General features: G+C 41.7%; 1 protein-coding gene across 1 annotated transcript in view; it reads right to left on the bottom strand.

The window, feature by feature from the left end:
- Positions 1-21,487, bottom strand: part of SPTBN5 (spectrin beta, non-erythrocytic 5) — a 100,213-nt gene that overhangs the window by 31,962 nt on the left and 46,764 nt on the right. Inside the window, exons 34-41 of the mRNA XM_071744664.1 lie at positions 11,616-11,720; positions 9,219-9,404; positions 6,701-6,856; positions 5,871-6,062; positions 5,217-5,312; positions 1,979-2,097; positions 1,178-1,292; positions 99-212 (exon numbers count right to left, since the gene is read on the bottom strand). Coding sequence (XP_071600765.1) covers positions 99-212; positions 1,178-1,292; positions 1,979-2,097; positions 5,217-5,312; positions 5,871-6,062; positions 6,701-6,856; positions 9,219-9,404; positions 11,616-11,720 — 1,083 coding nt within the window. The remainder of the gene's footprint in view (positions 1-98; positions 213-1,177; positions 1,293-1,978; positions 2,098-5,216; positions 5,313-5,870; positions 6,063-6,700; positions 6,857-9,218; positions 9,405-11,615; positions 11,721-21,487) is intronic.

Below are 21,487 nucleotides of genomic sequence, written 5' to 3'. Positions count from 1 at the left end.
GGTGTATAAAGCTGGAGTCCCACCAATTTCTGCCCTGTGTTTCCAAGATGCAAATAATAAATTATTTACAGTACCCTTTGCACTTTGCCACACCTTACCTCCATTTTGGACTTAATAACACTGATTTCTCTCTCCATCTCCTCATGCCTTCTAATCAGGTTTTCCACACTTTCCACATCTTTCCCATAATCCAGTGCTTGTATCAGTGTACTCTGGAGGGAGGAGCAGGATGTGCAAATCATGAAAAGGACAAAGAGCAGAATATCTTAATTCTTTCAAATAGTTTCCTCCTTCCCTTCTTGGTATTGCCATCCAAGTGTCCTTACTGTCTTCCTAAATATCAACAAGGCACCCACCCTCTTTGCAGTCCTTACAGAGGTGAACCAAGAATTCACAGCTCTGAAGATCACAGTCCTACTTAAAGTGTCTCTGGCCATCCATATAAAGAACAAATAGAGGAATATTTTCCTGCATTTCTCCATTTCACAATCTCTCTTTTCTTTTTTTTTTTTTTTTTTTTCCTTTGGTATATAACAAAACAGCCAAATATTTCCCATGGAAAAAAGCCTGTTTTCTGAAAATGTGGAAAATAAAACTGATGCTCAGTTTTAAATATGAGGCAATGAAGGAATAAATTCTTACAAGGTGTTATAAAAATTTCAAACCTTAAGTGGTACCACTATGTATCTATCTACTGACTTACAGGTGAATTAATATCATTAGTTATTTGGGTGAAATAACTAGATTTCATATAGACTTTTTCTTCTATTAATCTCAAAATTATAATCCAGGATAAGCATTTTACCTCCATTTTTTAAATAAGATTTTTATACAACTTTTCAAAGCTGTGTATTTACTCTGCACTGTGCAGCAGAGAGAGATATGCAAGCTAATCTTGAATGAACTAGCTTGGAACTTGGAAACTGGAAATTGCTATGTTCCAGCAAAGTAAATAATTCAGGAAAAGCTCCATGGTAGCTCAGTTAACTGAATTTTGGTGTTGAGAACTGACTTGGCTGGGCACTGTCTGAAAGAGATGGAAACTGGGTGCACAGTCACCTCTCAAAGCTCCTGCTGGAGATTCAGTCTCTCTCTAGCAATCAGCACTACTGGGTTTATTGCTGGTAGCAAAATAGAACATTTTCTCATTTCAATTAATCAAAATATGAGAACTCACCTTCTCAGTAATTCTCTCTGTGATGTCATCAATTTCTCTGATTAAAGCATGAATCTCCAGGGCTCCCTCCAACTTCTTCCTGTATGCATTCAGGTTACCGTGGAAACTGTTCCACCTTTTATTGAAAAGAATATTTTAGTGGTGTATTTCAGAGTTGAGGATTTCCACAACTAGGTTTTATGATTCTTGGATCTAAGTAAAAAGACAGGATTTCTGAACCACCTTGTATATTGATCACCCTTCCTCACAAAAGGGGACACATCACAGAGGCAAAAGATTATCCTGGCAAGATTACCTGGTTGCATTTATCCCAAGTTTTCAGGATGGCATGGAGTTTGAAAGCTAAAAACGTACAAGTCCTGTTTTCTGAAACTCTCAGTAACTTCACAATCCCTTTTTTTATGCTTTTCCTTCTTAGCTGGCAGGCTGGGAAGTAGCAAGAGCAATATGCACTTCACCAGGACAGCTGTGTGCAGGTGGATGTTTCTTAACTTCATGGGTCTAGTGTGTGAAACAGCACATTTGCCTGCAGGCCTAGAAACCTGACTATTTAGGGAGGAGTAGAAATCCTTCTGGCTAATTGCTGAGAGTTCTGGAAGGGAATTTCAGCATCTGATGTTTGGTAGTCATGAAGAAAATGTAGAAACGTAGAAAATGTAGAAATGTAGATAAATATGGAAATGTAGAAACTATCACGCTGAAGAAAATGTATGTTGCAATTCATCCATTTATCCCAGCCCAAGACATTTGATCTTCCCTTCTTCTTTCTGCTTTCCACAGCAGCTTTAGGAGTGTCCTCACCTCTCATTGAGCTGCTTTCGGCGCTCATAAATTGTCTTTGTTTCCTCCTTGTTCTGCCTCTCCAGCTTCATGGCCATGGCATTGATAGCCCGGATGTGAGCATCATCCACTGTTGTCTCCTGTACAGTGAGAAAAGAGACAAAAGTCTGTGTTGGAAGTGCTTGCAGCTGAGTTTTCCTACGAGACATGAAATACAGCAACAAGCAAAAGCAAAACCTCACGTACCAAACATTTCTTACACTGCTCTGCTACACCTGCTGGTGTTACCAGTCCCTCATGAGAAGACAGTGAAGGCAAGAAAGGACATTAGTGACTATAACTACAATAATGTCCTAGATCCAGACCTTCTGGGTTTCATTCCTAAGCCAGGTTTAAAATTCATATGGTCTTGAGGAATCCAGTCAAACCATACCACTGATTTTTCTTCTAAAGCTGCCTCACTGCATTTTAAAGGCTATGCTGTCTTTGGGCAACTTGCTTCCTATGTACATACCAGAGAAAGGATAATATTTGCACAGTGCCCATATAATCTGGACTATAGTGGAATAAGTAGTTTTTTTGGAGTAGGACATTGCCAGCACTTTACACTGCTCCAAGATTCAAAACCATTCTCGATTTTTGTAAGATCAGTAAATCACCAGCTTAGCAGGGAGACATTAATCACTTGGGTAGCAGAAACACAGCTGCAAAATGACTGCATGTTGTTAATAGAAGTATTGACTCCATTTGTATTTCATTTATGCTGCAGCAATACTAATGTGCATAGAATCATAGAATTGGCTGGGTTGGAAGGGACCTCAGAGATCATCAAGTCCAACCCTTGATCCACTCCCGCTGCAGTTCCCAGCCCATGGCACTGAGTGCCACATCCAGGCTCTTTTGAAATATCTCCAGGGATGGAGAATCCACCCCTTCCCTGGGCAGCCCATTCCAGTGTCTGATCACCCTCTCCCTAAAGAAATTCTTTCTAATGTCCAACCTAAACCTCCCCTGGCACAACTTGAGACCTCTTGTGCCCTCTTGTCTTGCTGAGAGTTGCCTGGGAAAAGAGCCCAACCCCCCCCTGGCTCCAACCTCCTTTTAGGGAGTTGGAGAGAGTGATGAGGTCTCCCCTGAGCCTCCTCTTCTCCAGCCTCAACACCCCCAGCTCCCTCAGCCCTTCCTCACAGGACTTGTGCTGGATCCCTTCCCAGCCTCCTTGCTCTTCTCTGGACCTGCTCCAGCACCTCAATCTCCTTCCTGAGCTGAGGGGCCCAGAACTGGACACAGGACTCAAGCTGTGGCCTCCCCAGGGCTGAGCACAGGGGCAGAATCCCTTCCCTGGACCTGCTGGCCACGCTGTTCCTGAGCCAGCCCAGGATGCCATTGGCCTTCTTGGCCACCTGGGCACACTGCTGCCTCCTCTTCAGCTTCCTGGCAATCCAGACTCCCAGCTCCCTTTCTGCCACTCTGTGCCCAGCCTGGAGCTCCCCATGGGGTTGTTGTGGCTTTACTGTTATACACAGCCATAAAGGAAACAAGAGAAATCAGCGGACAGCCAGATATTCCTCAGAAACCCTGCAGTCTCCTCTCCTGAGAAATAACAGTGGCACAGTGTGAGAGGATATGAGTGAAAAATCTGGCAGCCATCACTGCAGGAATATGGTTCCCTACCCTGATCTCAGATTTGTCTGGTGGGAACGCCCAGACTGTATGGATGCAAACACTGTGCCAGCACCAGACTACCTATGAAATTCCATATGACTGGGCACCAGCTATGAAAATAAACTATCCCAGCCTTTTGCTGTTGAAGTCCTGTTCAGAGTGGGACAGGAACACTGGCTGCAAGCTGGGAGTATCCAAGGCCATGATTTTCCTGTGGCACATAGGATCTGCCTCACGCTGACCGGGACAGTGGGTTTTGTCTGTCTCTTTCCCTGTTCTTTTGGCTTGACAGTCCTTGATCTATCCCTTAGATCACAGTTCACCTGGTGAAGCCTTAGGAGCCTTCACTAATTCCCTGGGGCTGAAACTTCAGCATTTTGGCTCAAAATCATTACTAAAGCACTGTCACAGAACATCCTGACAGCTTCTGGAAAGGGGAGCTCAGGGTTTCCTCTGGGTGTTCAGTATCTGTATATCTGTACTCTTACTTTGCACAGCAAAGGAATGTCTCCTTCTGCTCTTAGGCAACAGAAAATGATTATGAGAGTATGATTCTAACTGGAATTAGCAGCAAAATAAAAGGCAAATAAGGATTTTAGGATAAGGATTTTTAGGAGAGAACATTAGAGCAAGCTTCATTCACAAAGCCTTAATTTACCATTTCCACATCTTCATCCCAGCTTCCAGACTGGCAAATGCTCACAAATCATCACATTAATCTTTCCTGCATGACCTCTTAGCTCACATTTTAGCAGAGAGAACAAGAGGCTGCTGGAAAAGCATTTCCTTGAAGCACATAACCAGGAGACCCTGAATGGGGCAGGGGCTGTTCCCTGGCATTCCCAACGTTTGGGCACAGGTTAGGACTTCTCACTGAAGACAAGAGAAGCAGCTGGCATGACTCTGCATCACAAAAGATGTTCAGAGATCCTCTGAAAGGTGAACTGTGCATCTGTCTTCTCACGTGACTGCTATCCAGAGTGTAAACCACTGCTTTATTTTACTAATTGTCTGATTATTAATGTTGTAATCCATGAACTACCACACGTGCTGTATAAACAAAGTCCCCCAGATATGTGAACTTCATTTGGATAAAGGAACATGAGAAACTTCACTGTTACTCAGGAGAAGAGGAAGGGAGAAATGAAGGAAGGAAATAGTCAAATTTGTTTTATGGTCTTGTTCACTGAAGCTCTGTATCAACTGCCCGATTCAAACAAACATGGATGAAACAATATTTTTAAATCCACTTTTAGGTAAAACTCACTGGGACTTGCAGAGTGCATGAAACAAACTGGAAATTTGCTCAAATTCAGGCCCACACAGCCACCTTTCTAGTCATGCAATGCAATCCCAAATTTTAGGCTGTGTCACGAGTGCCTGACAGCTCTATTCAGACATCATCAAAGCAGAAGGAGCAGTGAGGGAAAATTCTATTTTAATGGCTTACAAAGTGGTAATGCTTCCTACTCCCTTGGTCTTTCACCTCTTCAGGATACTGGAACTCTATTTGCTATTTGGATATAGTGCTGGGCTGAACATGTAACTGCTGCTTCCACCCACATGAAGAATGCAGATGGAAAACACCTCTTACCCCTGACGTTGCTCCACGGAACTCATTCAGCTTTTTCATGAGCTGCACGCAGTGTTCGTAGTCATTTCCCACATCCCCTACATTAATCATAACTTCCTGGGGAAATAAGCAGCAGATAGGAAAATAATATTCAGACATGGAGTAGGAGAACACAGAACGACCCAATTTTTATGCTGATGAAATCAGTTGTGTCATGTGTCTGCAGATCACTGACCTACAGCTTTTGAAGCAGAGTCCTCTAATCTCTTGATGAGAGATTGGTCCCAACCCCTTCTCCAGTCTATTTCTGATTAGGGAAACAATCTTTGAATGAAAACTTAGTGGATCAAATGCTTCAAGTCTTTTCCATTTCTCTGTCTTGCTAGAGACACAAGAGATGATCCTCAATAACCACAATCTCTTCATGTGCACGTTTAATATAAGATCATGTGCTAATACTGAGCAAGTGACTCTGGCATGGAAACACTCCAGAAAATGTTTAGAATTTTTTTTAATAATTCCTTACATATTGTTTTGAGAACATGTCAGGATTCTTTCATCCAAAAGCCACCAAGAAAATATCCTGCAAGATGATGCATCTATCAAAAGTTCACAGCTGAATAGCACATCTCTAGTGCGCTGCTGGAGTTAAATACTTGAGTTAAATCCACTTACCTTCTCCCTGATCCAAGCTTCCACCTGATCCACCTTCTGGAGAAATTCCAGGAAGTCCCTGCTGTCCTCCAGCATCTTTCCACGAGCAGCAACAGCTCTCTTCAACTTCTCCCAGTGCTCCTGAAGCATGCGGAATCGGCGATGGATCTCTCCTGATTTTGGGTGGCCTTTGGATACCAGAGCTTCTCCTTTCTTCATATTCAGAAAAATATATTAGAAATCAAGGTTGCTACAAATTTTTCATGTGATTGCCATGTCACATAACCTTTCTGGAACTTAGACTCTCACTTTCTTAGACTGGATTACACAATAAATTACTATTATAAAATCTTTCTGCCCAAATGATACTACTCAGCTGAAAAGCTTTTACATCCAGACTGAATTAAGAAGACTAAGTTTTTATTATTTTCCTGCCAAGAATGACATTTGTGGAGTGGGAGCAGCAAGAGAAGAATTACAGATGATTATGCCCTTCAGCTATGTGATTCGTTCAGTTTCAACAAGAATCCTCACAAATTGGGCATGAAATCTTATTTACCTTTTGTAGGAGTAATCAGCTCAGTCAAGGAAGATGTCAGTGATATTTGGGTAATACAATGGAAGTCCCTTGGATAGAACAATTTGCAAATCTCTCTACTGTAAATCAAGAGCATTATAATTAAATGGAATATAAACTGGATTCTTGTCACAGAAGTAGGATAATTGATACAGAATGGGTGAGCAAGCTAAATAAAGAACTGATGAACAAACTTTCCTTTTCATTCCGTCTCTCTGCCCTTCTTTGGATAACTAGCAATAATCTGTAAAAATACCAGCAGAGTGAGAGTTACCTTATTAACAGCTGTGATGATTTCTTCATTTGCTAGAATCTCTGCCTCAAAGACCTGATGTTTCTGCAGGAGCTTCATTTTGTCCTGCAGATTGCTGGGGCCTTGGATGGAAGGATCTTCGAGCTTCTGCATCCTCTCATTGATCCAATCTTCTGCCTGCAAAGTGTGAGATATCAGAGTTAGAATGAGAGGGGCCTCCTCCTGAGACATCTCACTGGGCCTTGCAGCTGGGACCTGACAGCTGAAGTCACTCTAAACTGCTCTACATCCTAAGAAATAAAAGCAGGGAGGGATGAAAATCATTTTTACTTGACCACGAGAATAATGAAAAATTCCTTTGATGCCCCAAATTTTATCACCAAATCACAGAACTGTTACAGGTGGAAAAGACCTCTGAGATCACCACATACAACTGTCAACATCCCCCCCCCCCACCCCCCAATAAAATATGTAGAGCACCCACTAAAGCATGTCCTGAAGTGCCTCATCTAGATGGTTTTTCAATACTTCCAGGGGTGCTGACTCAAACACCTCCCTGGGCAGCTTTGTCATTCTCCTGGTCCCATTAATGGTCACATTGAGATGTGAAGCAAGGCTGAACTGTTGTCCCAGGATCTTTCTATGGAAAGACTTAGATTTGTATGGACAGGTATTTTCACTTTAATGAAGATAACTGCTAGACTAGTATAGTGCTCAGTGTAGGTACAGGGGACTGGTCTTATTTTTGGACATTATAAATGTAGAAACCTACATTTTCAAAACACCAGTTACTGGAACCTCAAGAGCACAAACTCCTTGTAAATGACAGACTTTCAATAACAGAAATATTTAAAGCATTTAAAGGGATGTGCCTGTTCTAGACATTTAGAGATAAAAATTAATTCTCTCTCGTTCCCCTAAATAAAGTGGTTTTTATTCTCTTGCACAGTGGGTGACAGAAAATGAAGTTAAGTGACAGTAATATTATGAGCAAGTGTCAGAGCCAGCAATAAAACTCAAAGCCAGCTTTAGAAGTCAAAACTTTGGACTTTATGATCTTGCATCTGCAGTAACTTAAATAAATACACACTTTTTAAGTAGAAACCTGCTAACTGACTTCCATGTTAACACTGAGGTACAGAATTTGTGACAACAGTCCAGTCCATAAGTCTGTCTCACTTTTGGGGAGCTAGAAAAACACCCTATTTCTACTGCAGGGAAGTCTGTCCTGCTATGTGAGCTGCTTGTGATCCCCTGAGTTAGTTGTTGTGGGTATTGTGCAGAAAAAATGAAGTCCTATGTCTTGAAAAGGGTACAAAAATTCAGCTGCTGGCCCTCTAAGCAGACCATATGATGCTGAGCTCTCCATTCTCACATCAGCAATCACACACAGACTGTGCTGTAGTGCTCTGTGTAGTTGTTTGTAGAGAGTAATTTTGAGACTTTAATGATGAAACAGTCCCTATTTACTGCTGATGCAATAAATTCTGATTGATCAATGGAAATGACACAGTAAGTGCAGGAGGCGAGAAGGATCTGAGGTATGGGACTTGTTCTGTTAAAAAGAAAAAGCAGTGACCTCATTTATTTCACAGCTAAACTCAAAACTCATTTCTAGCATGCTTCTGGGGACAGTTCATATATAGGAACTCATACACACCCAGCAGATCATTAAAATAAAATTAAACTTTCAATTCTACCCTGCAAAGAGGGAAAAAAAAAACCTGCAAGATTTTTTTTTTTTTTAATTCCTTGTTGGCATTCACATTTTACAGTGGAAACCAATGGATATAGATTGGTGATATAAATGAACAGGTAGTTTTAGAGCAAAAAGTCCTTACAGAAGTCTTGACTGAATTTATGTGGATAAAGTGGATGAGAAAAGGGAAATATTCCCTACAGTGTGATATGGGACAGATACTCTGCTATAAGTGTGTGATTCAAGAATGAAGGGAGACCTCAGCCCAAGGAGTGATTTGACAATTACAGAGAGATCATAGAATCATAAAATGGCTGTGGTTGGAAGGAGTCTTAAAAGTCATTTAGTTCCAACAACACCTCCCATTAGACCAGGATGCTCAGTGCCCCATCCAACCTGGCCTTGAAGGTTGGAAGGAGGAGGAAGGAGGCAGCCACAGCTTCCTTGGGCAGCCTCTTCCAGTGTCTCACCACCTTCACACTGAAGAATTCCATCCTGGTATCTAATCTAAATCTATCCTCTTTCAATTTAAAACCATTGCCCCTCATCTGATCTTTACATGTGCTGGTAAAAATACCCCCTCTCCCCCCCCCCATATTTCCTGTAGACTCCCCAGATTTTCCTGTAGATTTCCCCACATTTTCCTCCCCCCTTCAGATGCTGGGAGGCTGCTCCAAGGGCTCTCCAGAGCCTTCACTTAGTTGCCATACCAGAGCATGTTATCAATTTATCAATCCACCATCCATATTATCCATCTCTTGCAAAGACAAACACTTCATTCAACAGAGGTAGGCAGCTCCTCTGCCTCCTACCCCCTTTGCAGTCCAAAAACCCTCTTACCTCTTCCAAGTTCTGGTAGAAAAGTGCCAGAAGAAGGGCAGTCTGCAGCTTCTCTCTCCTGCTCTGGGACAAATCCTTGATCTGCTTCTTCCTCTCATGAATGGCATTGAGCTTGTGCTGGATCTTCAGCACTTCCAGCCCACCAATCTTTTCTAGCCTGCTTGCCTGGTCTTGAAGAGACACCATCTGAGAATGCAACAAAACTGAAATTACTTTTATGCTTCCAAGTGGTGTGAAAGAAATAGAAAGCAGGCTCTTTTCCATACCTAAAAGATTCTCTTTTTTTTTCTGAAATGGAATAAGAACAGTTAACAAGTTAACCAGCATTCCCCAGGTCTTGGTCTCTCTAATGCACTCTGTGCCTGTATTGTCTTGCAGAAGACAGGAAAACCACTTAGTAAGCTGAATATTGGGGTATCCCAGAAGAAATATTTAAAGTAGGCCACATTTGTGTTATGGATATCAGAAGGTTTTGCTATTAAAACAAAACAAAAAAGTGTCTTTGATAGCAAGAAAAATGGAGTAGGTCAGAGGGGGTGACTTGTCTAATTATTTAAATATACATTTGGTGTACAATGTCTGTTCCAAATCGACTGCCCTCTGGGCACCTTTGGAGCAGATGATGAATTGTTGTCCTGGTTTGGGCCAGGATAAAGGGGATTTTCTGTCTTGTACTTTTGCTTTCAGCTCAGTCTCTTGTGAGTAGCTGCACTTGCTGAAATTAACAGCAAGTTTCTCAGGCAGTGTCTGCTCCTAGGACTGATCCCACTCCATGTTTATAGTTACTGCTAGAGACTGGTGTGCAGAGCCAAGGGCACTGCTCAGCTCTGAGGAACATTTTACCCTCCAGAAGGAATAAAGAGGTCCCACCTGCAGCCTCCTCTGGGGAGGAAGGGACAAGATGGATGCCAGAATTGACCAAACAGAGGATTCCATCCCATACACCTCATACTCAGGATAAATTTGAGGCATCACAAGCAGATTTCCAGCTTCCTGCCCTTCCTGCTTCCCTTTCTTCACCTGTCCACTGTTTCCTTCAGCATCCTGGGAGGATTCCATCTGTTCACCTGCCTGTGCTCCTGATCCATCCCAGCCCATATCTGTCTGTTCCTGCCTCCAGTTCCCAACTGCTGCTGACCCCAGGATTCCAGCCTGGATTTTCCCAGGGCTGCCCTGCAGCTTTGGGAGTGACATGAGAGTTACTGGAGGAAGCAGGGGGGGAGGAACGTGGTATCACTTTTCCTGTATATTTGTGTATTTGTCTAAATGTAGCAATTTTTCCTATTTATCATTACTGTTTCATTAAAGCTGTGTAGTTTAGTTTCCAACCCATCAGTCTCTCTCCCTTATTCTCTCTCCTTTCTTTATCAGGGAGGAGAGAGAGATTAATAGGGAGCAGCTGTCACTTGGTTTAATTGCCAGGCCAGTGTTAAACCCTGACAATTGTTCACCTGTGTAGAAAGGAAGGTGTCTGGCTGGTGACCACTGCAATAATTCACCCAGGCTAGGGATAAATTCCAACTTGGTACTGTGTTTGGGGTCCCCAGAAAGAATAAGCTCCCCAAATCCATGCCAGCTCCCTGCCATACTGATTGCTCATGTTGAGAGCTACCTTCCAACACCTGATTTCCACAAGGCTGTAGGACCTGAGCACTCATGGAGGTTCAACTTGCTCCATGATTCCCTGGACTAAATGAACAGTGGGTGTAGGGACTGCTAGAGCTATAACCTCTTATTTCATTAAGCTTGCCCATCTTCTGCTTGGTTCAAGCAGAGCAGGTATATAGAATCACAGAACCATCAGTGTTGGAAAAGACCTTGAAGATCAAGTCCCCCTGTCAGTCCCACACCACCATAACCACCAAACCATCTCCTGAAGCTTCACTACCACCCATTTTTTCAATGCAACTCCACCATCTCCCTGGGCAGCCTGTTCCAATGCTTCATCACTCATCTAATGCAGATTTTTTTTCTAATATCCAATCTGAACCACCTCAGGCACAACTTGAACCTGTTTCCTCTTGTCCTACTGCTGGTCACTGGGGAGTAGAGCCCAACACCCACCTCATTACAACCTATAAGCAATAAGGTTCCCCCTCAGCCTCCTCTTCTCCAGGCTGAAGAGCCCCAGCTCCTTCAGCCTCTCCTCAGAGGTTCTCCAAACCTCCAATTAATTTCCCTTCTCTCCACCCTCTCTAGCAGCTCATTGTCCTTCCTATGGTGCTGTGCCCAAATCTGCACCACAGTACTCAAGGTGCACCCTCACCCAGGATAAAATCACCTCCTGGTGATGCTATCACATCTGCCAGCAATTTAATGTGTTGGGTTATTTAAAAAAAAATAAATTAAAAGTCATTCCGTCTTGTGGGTTTGTAGAATATTTGTTGATTTTCATACCTTCTCTTCCTGGGATGCCAGAAGCTTCTCAAAAGCCTCATGTTTTCTTATCAGTTGCTCTACTTCATCCACAGAACTCCCGAGGTCACTGCTTTTCAAATAAATCTATAAAAAAGTTCAATAATTTCCTTAGTGGTTTAATTATTCATAAACATGAGAAGAGGCATTAACTCTGCAGTTGAGAGTACATTGGTGGGAAAAAAGGAACAGAAGGCAAGTGAAACTGAATATTGAAGAGAGAGGTCTGTGGTCTTAAGCAAGAAAAAGAAGCATTAATAAATCCAACTAGGGATTTCAGTGCTTATCAAAATCACTAAGTCACAAGGGCTGGCAGTGAATTCTAGAGGTTTAAGCCACCCTTGTAATCCAAAGCAAGATCAATAGTCGTGTCTGACATGTCTGTATGATTCCTTCTTAGAAGACTTCCTATAGCAGACACTTTACATCATCTCTGGAGAATTCATTCCAGTGCTTCATTACTTTTACCTTTAGCAAGATTTTCCACATGGTTAGCCTGGAAATGCACTGCTCACACTCCATCTCATTACATACTGCCCCCTTCATCAAAGAGAGGAGATATTTCCTTTTACATTCACTTCAGCCTTGCACATGTTTGTATACTTTTTGTATATTGGGATTTCTCTCTCTTCTGGGCTAAAACTACACTGATCTCATCAACTCAGCCAGAAAAACTGTCTCTTCTTGATTATGATATTTCTAATTGTTCTCCTGTGGATTTTCTCCATTTTTGGAGAAAATTGGAAACAGAGCTCCTAATAAGTGGCAATAAGGCTGCCAGAGTTAAAACAATGAAGATAGCAGAGAGCACATGTGGGTTTTCCAGGCTGTAATCTTCTCTATGTATCTGTGCATGGTCCTTATCTTTTACACAATATCATGAACTCCATGAAACTTTTCAGAAGAACTGCTATGGCACCAGCTGGTCCCCATCCTGTATCTATGCAGCAAGTTGTTCCCCAAAAATGTAGCTTGCACCTGTACCAAGTGTTTTGCATCTGTTATTTTTTCAGGCCCTCCTGAAAATTATCAGTCTCTGCTGCAGCAAGACATTAGTCCAAAATAGAAAATGCAGTCTTAAGTTAAATGACATCTGTGCTGTTTGCTTTGAGAGCTGCGAGGACCTTTTCTAACTCATGCCACGTGTCTCTAAGGCACAACAGCATTTCTTGACTTTTTTCTGTTATTAAGAAAACTGACTGCCCAGATACTTCCCACATGCATTCTGTTATATTCAGTTTTCTCCAATGCAAAACAACAAACAATGTATTTATCTATTATTAAAAAAAAAAATTTAAAAGCTCTTCTGCAGGCCAGTAGAAATTTGTTCTTTCCCAGTGGATTTATTTTTCCCTTATTTATTATATTTATTTATTTATTATTTATTATATTTATTATATTTCCCAGACGACTTTCAACAAGACAAGAGGACACAGTCTTAAGTTGTGCCAGGGGAGATTTAGGTTAGATATTAGAGAGAATTTCTTTATGGAGAGGGTGATCAGACATTGGAATGGGCTGCCCAGGGAAGGGGTGGATTCTCCATCCCTGGAGATATTTCAAAAGAGCCTGGATGTGGCACTCAGTGCCATGGGCTGGGAACTGCAGCGGGAGTGGATCAAGGGTTGGACTTGATGATCTCTGAGGTCCCTTCCAACCCAGCCCATTCTATGATTCTATGATTCTATGATTCTATGATTTCAGTGATGAGACTACAGCAGGACAAAAAGCCCAATCAGAGGCTCTGATGGAATGTGAGCAGAAACTCCCTGTGCACAGGTGCTCAGTGGAGTGATGATACCTGGACAGAATTTTGTAGTCTAGACTGCTACAGGGGAATGCATTTACTGGTTGGGACATAGCACTGTGTTATCCATTCTGTGAACTCATGGAATCATAAGTATTTGGATAATGATGACAAATTCCAACCTGTAATCTCACCTGGATAAAGTGCAATTAGCAGAGATGGAAGAAGAATTTAAGATTAATGATATAGTGTGAAAGAATTAAGTGGCAGGAAAGAAACAGAATAGAATCAGCAACACAACTTCTGAGAGCTTCAGAAGAGGGCTGGAAAAGAAAGTTGGTAAATCTGTGCCTTAAAGCCAATGTATGGGAAACATTTTGGGAGAACTCTTTTGTTTTGCAAAATACAGTTCCATGGCAATCTAACAGGGGGTGTTTCTATAGGGGAGAAAAGATCCTCTTTGGCAGTCACTTTAGGAAAGCAGTAATGATGTTCAGTGTCTGGACAGAGGTATTGAATAACTGTTCAGCCTCACAGGGCATCTTCTTAAGGTTTCTCAGGCATGTGTTATGTGCAGACAAAAAAAGAATTCATGAAAAAATAAATTAAAAAAAGTTATGTCCAGACTTACTTGCCAGGGTCTGAGTGTGCCAAGAGGCTCTGACCATCCCTGGGATGCTCCATCTGCTCCCACCAGAGGCTCAGGTCCCACCAGGTCCCTCTGAGGCTCAGCCCTGGCCCCAGCCCTCCCTGAACTGGGCTGAGGTTGAGGGGAGGCTCCTGCCTTGGGACTCAGGTTTCAGTCATTACCTCATTTAAACATCTTCATCTCCAGCTGGTCAAGGAACCTTGTTCCTGCTGCTGCCACTCAGCCATCCTTAGCTAAGAGGTCTGGCAGCCAGGCTTAGCCTGACTTTCTAGTTTATTTCTGGGGAGTTAATGAGGGGAATATATTGTATATAAAAAAAAAAAAATGCACAGAAGAGTGTCAGTGTTCAAACTGCTCTACATTAATCCATGCTGAGCACCAGAGAACAGGTGAATAAATCCCAACACAGTCACCACTCTGGAAAAAGTGAAAGAAAGGGAAAAAGGAAAAGGCCACTGTACAACAGGCCTAAGTTTTTAGTAAGTCTGGTACATAAATCACCTGGATGCTTAAAGAAATACTTTAACATCTCTTTTAAACCTCTGCATGTTAAATATAACCTTCCACTAGAAGGCAGCTATTCTGTCATTCAAACTTTAATACTTTCATCTCTCCTACTCACAGCATGAAATTATGACAGTGTTTTGGTTTTTGTTTTTTTTTGTTTTTTTTTTTTTTTTTTGGTTTTTTTTTTGGTTTTTTTTTTTGGTTTGGTTTTTTTTAAGTGTTTTTAGATTTTATTGGCTCTTGTAGAAGATCTCCACACATGCAGGCTCTGGGTCTGTCTGCTGTAATGCTTTGTTGAAATATTTGTGTTAATTGTCATCTATATTTACACCACTGTTACTAACACTGAAATAAAATGGTATTAACACTGAAAATGCAGACTTTGTGATACCTGAAGAAATGGTCAGCCCAAAGTTTTCCTTACTCCCACTGATAATCACAACACTGAGCACTCCAAGCCCCATCCCTTCAGCTGCTACAGAAGTGGGAGAAGGTCCTCCTGATTTCTTGGACCAGATTCTATAAGGAGAAGATGGTGCAAATACTTTTTGGAGCCTAAGTTTGAATACTGAGAAAGAAAACTGGTGCACAGGGTGAAAATTGGTGCAAAAGTAAACTGGGTGTGGACAGTCCAGTAGAGGAGAGGCAGTGGCAACACACTCCAAAGACAGCAGCCCTAGAAGCACTAAGGGTGCTACTTGGAGAACTGGTGAGGTAAAAACTTTCCATTTGTCTTTTAAACAGAAACCTTATGACAGCAATTGCTAGAATCAGAACCCCAACCTTTTTTTTTTTTTTTTTTTTTTATCTTTTCATGTAAGCATTTTTTATACCAGTCTGAAAGTAGACTGGAAACTGGCTCCCACAGCACAATGCTGGCCTATGGCCAATTACATCACTTTTTGGCATATTTTTAGGCAGGTCCCCAACCTCCTGCTTTCAATGAGATGTGTTGATTTAAAATACAAAATACTGCCTAGTTCTCCTCAGGTAACCTGCCAGAGTCTCCCAGAGCACACAACAGGTATAAACTTGCTTTCAAGTTTGTTTCTGTTCTGACTCACGGCCCCATCATCATGAATTTAATGCTCAGCCACAAAAAGCACCAAAGACTTGACTGCTCACTCATAAAATGGGCTTGTTTTTAAGTGAAGACTTTCAAAGACACTTAAAACCTCCAAGGAGACAAATTATTAACAATGCAGAGCACAGAAATGGAGCTTTCAGCTGTACTTAGCTGAAGGTTTCCACTATTTCTGAGTTCATTGCATAAATTGAGCCTCAGTGTCATAAGGCTAATGCAGAACTAAATGTAAAGTCCAATTAAAAAATGCATTTAACATAAAATAGGGCTTATATACACACTTAGGTGAGAGGACAGGCCAGCTCTAGCTTTTAGAGAAATACTGAATGAAACATTTTTGTCATTGGGGTAATTATGCTCTTTGAATGCCAGGACTTCACCCTTAAACACACTGGAACCTGCTGCAGCCTCCAAAGAAATTTGTCCTCCAAGAAATGTAATTTTTTTTCTCTAGAAGAAAAACTATTTTAAGTATTTGTGCAAATCCACACCCTTTACCTCCTCCTGTTCTTCACAGTTTAACGAGCTCCACAGATTTTGCTCCCCACTGCCTCTGTCCACATAAATGACAACAAGGTTTGATTTGAGCATAATAAAGGTGAACACAAAAAAGAATTAATGAAAAAAAAATAAATAAAATTGTTTTATGAAAGTAAATACGTGTGCTTAATACTATGATTATATATGGTTCACAAATACATTGTACTATGCTTCATTTCAGTAAAAGTTACAAGGTATATAGATATATGTATATATATATATATGGCTATAACCATAAGAGGAATAAAACATATTGGATTGTTTATAAAAGACCCACATACACCTTTTCTGTAGTACTGACATCACTGCATTATTTGCCTCTGACCACACAATGCCAAATTCTAATGCTAAATGTTTTAAAAATTTCCTTCCCCTCTCTCTCCCTCTCTGTTTCATCAGCATAAGAAAATAATTACCTGATATTAGAAATGTATATGGGGAAAATAGAGACAGAAGTCAGTATCTGTGTTCCCACAGCTGCTATATGTTTCCTTCCTCCCACCTATGCTTCAAAATCTGCAGGTTTGGTCCCTATACTGTGAACAGCAGGTGTTAGACAAGAATCCTATGCCCAATCAGCATCATGATTTAAATATTTCCTTATGAAATATGTTTCTGAACTCAGGCTAAAGTCCTCTTAAACTCCCCATAGTTTGACTGCTAGAAACTTCGCTGGGATTTCCAAATTTGAGGTGCTGTGGAGCCTAAATACCCTTGATTTCCCTTAGGAAAAGGTGGTGCTTTGCTTTTTCTAAGAGGAAATAAAAAGTTATTTTTCCTACATGCTTAAATATTGTTGATTTTGAAAGCAAATATTATTTTATACAGTTACAAACCCAGAAATTAGCCATTTAGAAATCAAGCATAATCTGACAAGAAAGGTGAAACAAAAAAACCAAAGTAAAACTGCACTGATTGACAAATTCCAAGGTTCCAGAGAAGAAAACCAGTCCTTGGCCCTGAAGCCTTGAACCTCCAAAGTGCTGAGCACTATGGCCCAATTATGCAAAATCTGTAAGCACATGCATAGCACTGAGAAGGTTGATGAAGTAGTCTGAGGGTTAAATTGAAATTCTTGTGAAGTGCTCAATCAGATCAGAGTGCTCTGTTTCATTTAGGATGGATCAACAGCCTTGGTCACAGCAGAACACAAGTAGCTTCTGATTGTCCCAGAAGTCATCTCTAGGTAGTGGGAACGTGGCAGGAAGGACACAAAAAGAAATCCATATGGCTTGATGAACAAAACTTAAAATTTCTGTTTGTGATTCTGTTCCTAGAATCCCATTCTGTTCCTAGAATCCCATTCTGTTCCTAGAATGGGATGGAAATCTTCACCACTCTCCTCCCAGATCCAAAGGATGCAATGTTGACAGCAAGGGATGGACACCATGCATCCTCTCTGTCCCCATGTACTGAAGAGGTGGTGTCAGCTGCTATGTCTGACAAAAGGTTGTCAGGGCATATGCTTTTTAGTGTTGGTTTTTCCTGGGAAGGTCTCCAACCAGATCTTGCCCAATGGCCAGAAAGCAATCCTGAGCAGCAGACTGGGTTCACTGATAGGGAGAGGCCAGCCCCAAGCTCCACAGGGTGAAAGGGTTGACCAGCTATACCTGAATCATCTCTTTTGATAAAGATTGTTGGATCTGAACTTCTTCTAAATCCTCTTATCACCTGGGTAGGCATAGAAGTGCAAGGGGTGGCAAGTATCAGGGTGATTTTTGAAACCTTGTGGTGAGCAGGTGTTAGAACATCACAAGGTGTCTTCCTAAACTCTGGCCTAGATGAAGGGTGAAGGACAACCAGCTGGGAACTGAAATCCTTCCTTGTGACCTCCTTTCCACTGGCTGAATTTTCTCTTCCAGTCAGCACATCCGGGGACAGCCAGAGATCTCTGGAGGCAGCCTGCTGGGGAAAGCCAGGATACTTGGAGGAAGTCACATGGAATCTTGTGATTTGAAGGGCTGGAGACCCACCTGAAGGGAAGGCTTTTTCTGGTTTCTGAGATCCCGTTGGGAGAGCAGATGGAGTTTCAGGCACCTTCTCTAATTGTGGCCTGAGCAAACTTGGATGAGCATGAGTGCTTCCACAGCAAGCTGGCTGAAAAGGCTTTATCATCAAGCTGCAAGTTGAGATGTAAAGTTTCATGGAAGCATGAAGGTCTGGAAGCTGGACACTGCACTGGCCACAGCCTCGCTGGGCTGGAAGAGAATCACAAGATTCCAGGGATGCACGTGGATTTTTGCTGTGGAGTGCAGGAACAGCTGGAAGAGCAGAGAGATCGATGTCCAGGCGGGATGTCCAGCTGGCTGGAGCTTTGGAGGAAAGGATGTCAGAGGGCAAGGATACAGCAAGCTTCAAGGGATCATTTTTTTCTGGAGAAATACGATGAACACTTTTTTCTCCTTTTGAATAAGATCCAGATGTTGACCAAGTACCCGAACCCCCATATCCATGGCCCTGAGGCTCCCTGGGAGGACTGGAACACCTGGATGTCTCATCAGAAGGACTGACACAGTGACAAGCACTTCCAAAACTTTTCCTCTGGTCTGTTTGTGCCAGGACTATATCTAGCCTTGAACAGTAAGCTGCAGAAGACACACTGTTTGGTGCTAAGTTTCCTGGAGCAAGCTCTGCAATTGATTTACCAGTGGGAGGATGCCAGGCTGGTGCTGGCATCTTTGGGAAAGCTCTGTCCCTTACAGGAGGTTCAAAAGGAGGAGGTGGGGTCATTCTGGAAGACAGCATCAATTCCACAGTGGAGACATAGGTTGCAGATGAAAGTTTGCAGTGATGGTCCATGCACAGCATTCTGAAGCTGTCTCCTATACAATGCAAAAATCAAAGCCACAGAACCTTGCCTCTCCCCCTGTTTTTAAAACCAACTCCTAATCCTTTTTCCTTTGGTACTGGAAATTTCCATTCACTCTCTGAAGCAAAGGAATGAGAGATGAATAAACATTCTCCAGGAAGAAAAAAAAAAAAAAATTAAACTAAAAAAAAAATCCACGTTCAAAATAAAAATGCAGCTCTTCTGATACTGCTGCCACTGCCTGTCACGTCTGCAAAGTGATAAAGGAGTGGGATGGCAAGAAAGGCAAATCACAGAGCATGAGGCTCTACTCTCTGAATTTTCTGACAGTGAGACTGCAGAGTGAGAGGGAGACAGAAATGTCTGCCAGAGACAGCCTGTGAACTCTGCTATTTCATCTGTGAAAAAAAAAAAAAAAAAAAAGGGAAAGCAGCTAACCTGAGCAATGCCTCTGCTGCCTTGAAAAGGAGCAGTATCCTGGACAGCTTCTACTCAAAGCAAAAATGCTTTTTTTTTTTTTTTTTTCCTTCTCTTTTTTCAGCTGTTGCTTCCCTTCACTCTGCACAGCAAGATCTCAGTTTGCAGGTCTTAGGAGAATTTCCTCCAACAGCTCCATGCAACAGCCCAACTGACTCCGTAATTTAAAAATATTCAAAACACAAATGTTGTTTAAATTTTCTCCACATGTGCTCTGTTTTTCTTAGCACAGAACAGTCCTAGACTAAATCCTGCTGAAATCCTTCAAAAGTTTCAGTAACTTGGATGTAATATAGGATGCTGGCATTAAGTCAAACCTGTCACACTGGCACAGACAGTGAATGAGAGAGCACTTTTCAGGAGAGGTTCTTAGCTTAAAACACTTCTCTGTTGCTGTCTTCCTTCCCATTTGTTGCTGCTGGGATAAAGACTTGGTCTAAGGCATATGAAGTACTGGGAAACTAGGATCCAAAAATGATGAGATGACACAAAGTGCTTCCTTACAAACATATTTTGCAGATCTGTAAATGCACAAAAGTCAGAAGAAATACAAGGGAAAGATGGCTTATAGCTCTTTGCCTGATGGCAATCTTGCTTTTGTCTTTCCTGAAAACAGCAAATGACAATATTTCCATTGGAAAAGTGGTCTAGGGGTCTTCAGTTGATGTCTTTGCTGAATACTTTTGGAAAACAAGTTTGAAAGGACTTTCTTTCCCACCCTCTTGCCTGGCTCCCTAGGAAAAATCTGCTTCACTATGCAGCCCCATTTCAACTCCTTGGAGCAGTCACAAGTCTCCCTCCAAAAGGAACAGATTCCTCTTCCAGTTGTTCTTCAGATGCAGAGAAATAAATAAAAAAAAACATGTTGATCCCTCAGGCAGACAGAGAGCTTTGTGGTTCTTGCTGTTTCTCCCTCATTTAGATGGGAATCCTGCAGCACAGGGATAACCCATTTGAACACTGATCCCACTTACAGATGGGAGGACAAAAGCATCTGGGGATATTTTAGAAAATCCCTAGGAATTCCAGCTGTAGACATCTAGGAACAATGTTCCCATTTCTATTTTGGTCCATGCTTCTGCATTTCATACTAAGGACTAGAATCCTGTAGAAGGAAAATTCCATCCTTTTCTTCCATGAAGAGCAGCAAAGGAGTCTCCTCTTGCTATGATTTTCTTCTTTTGTTGATTCTATCCCATAAATTCTTGTTTTGTATATAAATACATACAGTCTTCTGCCTTCCCAGCAGCATAATAGCCTAACCAGCTTGTTGAGGATCCATTTGATTGCATCCTCAGATATGAACAAATTCAGTGTCTCTTCCTCCCACCTAAATGTGTTTACATGTTTCCTGGATTAAATTCGAGCACTAATCCTCAATGGTCACAATTTAGAAATTCATGGTGCCCTCAATTTCCTGGAGAGATTGCAGGTAGATACTTTGTTAATGACTACAACATCACAGCCATTTGTTTGTATGGTCACACCATGGTGTCCTACTTTTCCATTTCACAGCAGTAACATTGTGTCATTTTTTAGGTGCACAGACCCCAAAAAAAAAAAAAAAAAAAAAAAAAAAAAAAAAAAAAAAGGCAAAAAGCAACAGTTCTTCAGGTAGTTGTAATCTTTTCAGGATTAAATATAGGAAAAAAAAATAATAAATCTTCTTTCCATAGCTACAGTGTTCTTTGAGAGTGTTCTTTTCAACTTGAGCTTTGTATAAGAAAACAAAAAACCCCAAACAAACTCACACTCAGGGGCTGGTGATAATAACATAAAAGCATGATTGTGATGCCCTCATTCTCTCTACCTGCATGGATGAGACCAGTTTGTCATTTCCCCACTCTGTTTATTTTTTTCTCATTCTCCTTGACCACATAACACCATCTCTGCGAAGGGATGATGGGAGAGAAAGCCAGGGGTCCACATTTTACTGTTCCACCTTCTGAAGACTCCCAGTGGGAATAACTGAGTACCAGGCTCCTTAGGGAAAGGATAGGGATAATGCTGCCAGAGAAATATTCCAATTAAAGAATTGCCC

The sequence above is a fragment of the Heliangelus exortis genome, chromosome 5 (genome assembly GCF_036169615.1).
Source record: "Heliangelus exortis chromosome 5, bHelExo1.hap1, whole genome shotgun sequence".
NCBI lineage: Eukaryota > Metazoa > Chordata > Aves > Apodiformes > Trochilidae > Heliangelus > Heliangelus exortis.
The sequence above is the reverse complement of the archived record's forward strand: the minus strand, read 5'-3'. Positions and strand labels throughout refer to the sequence as shown.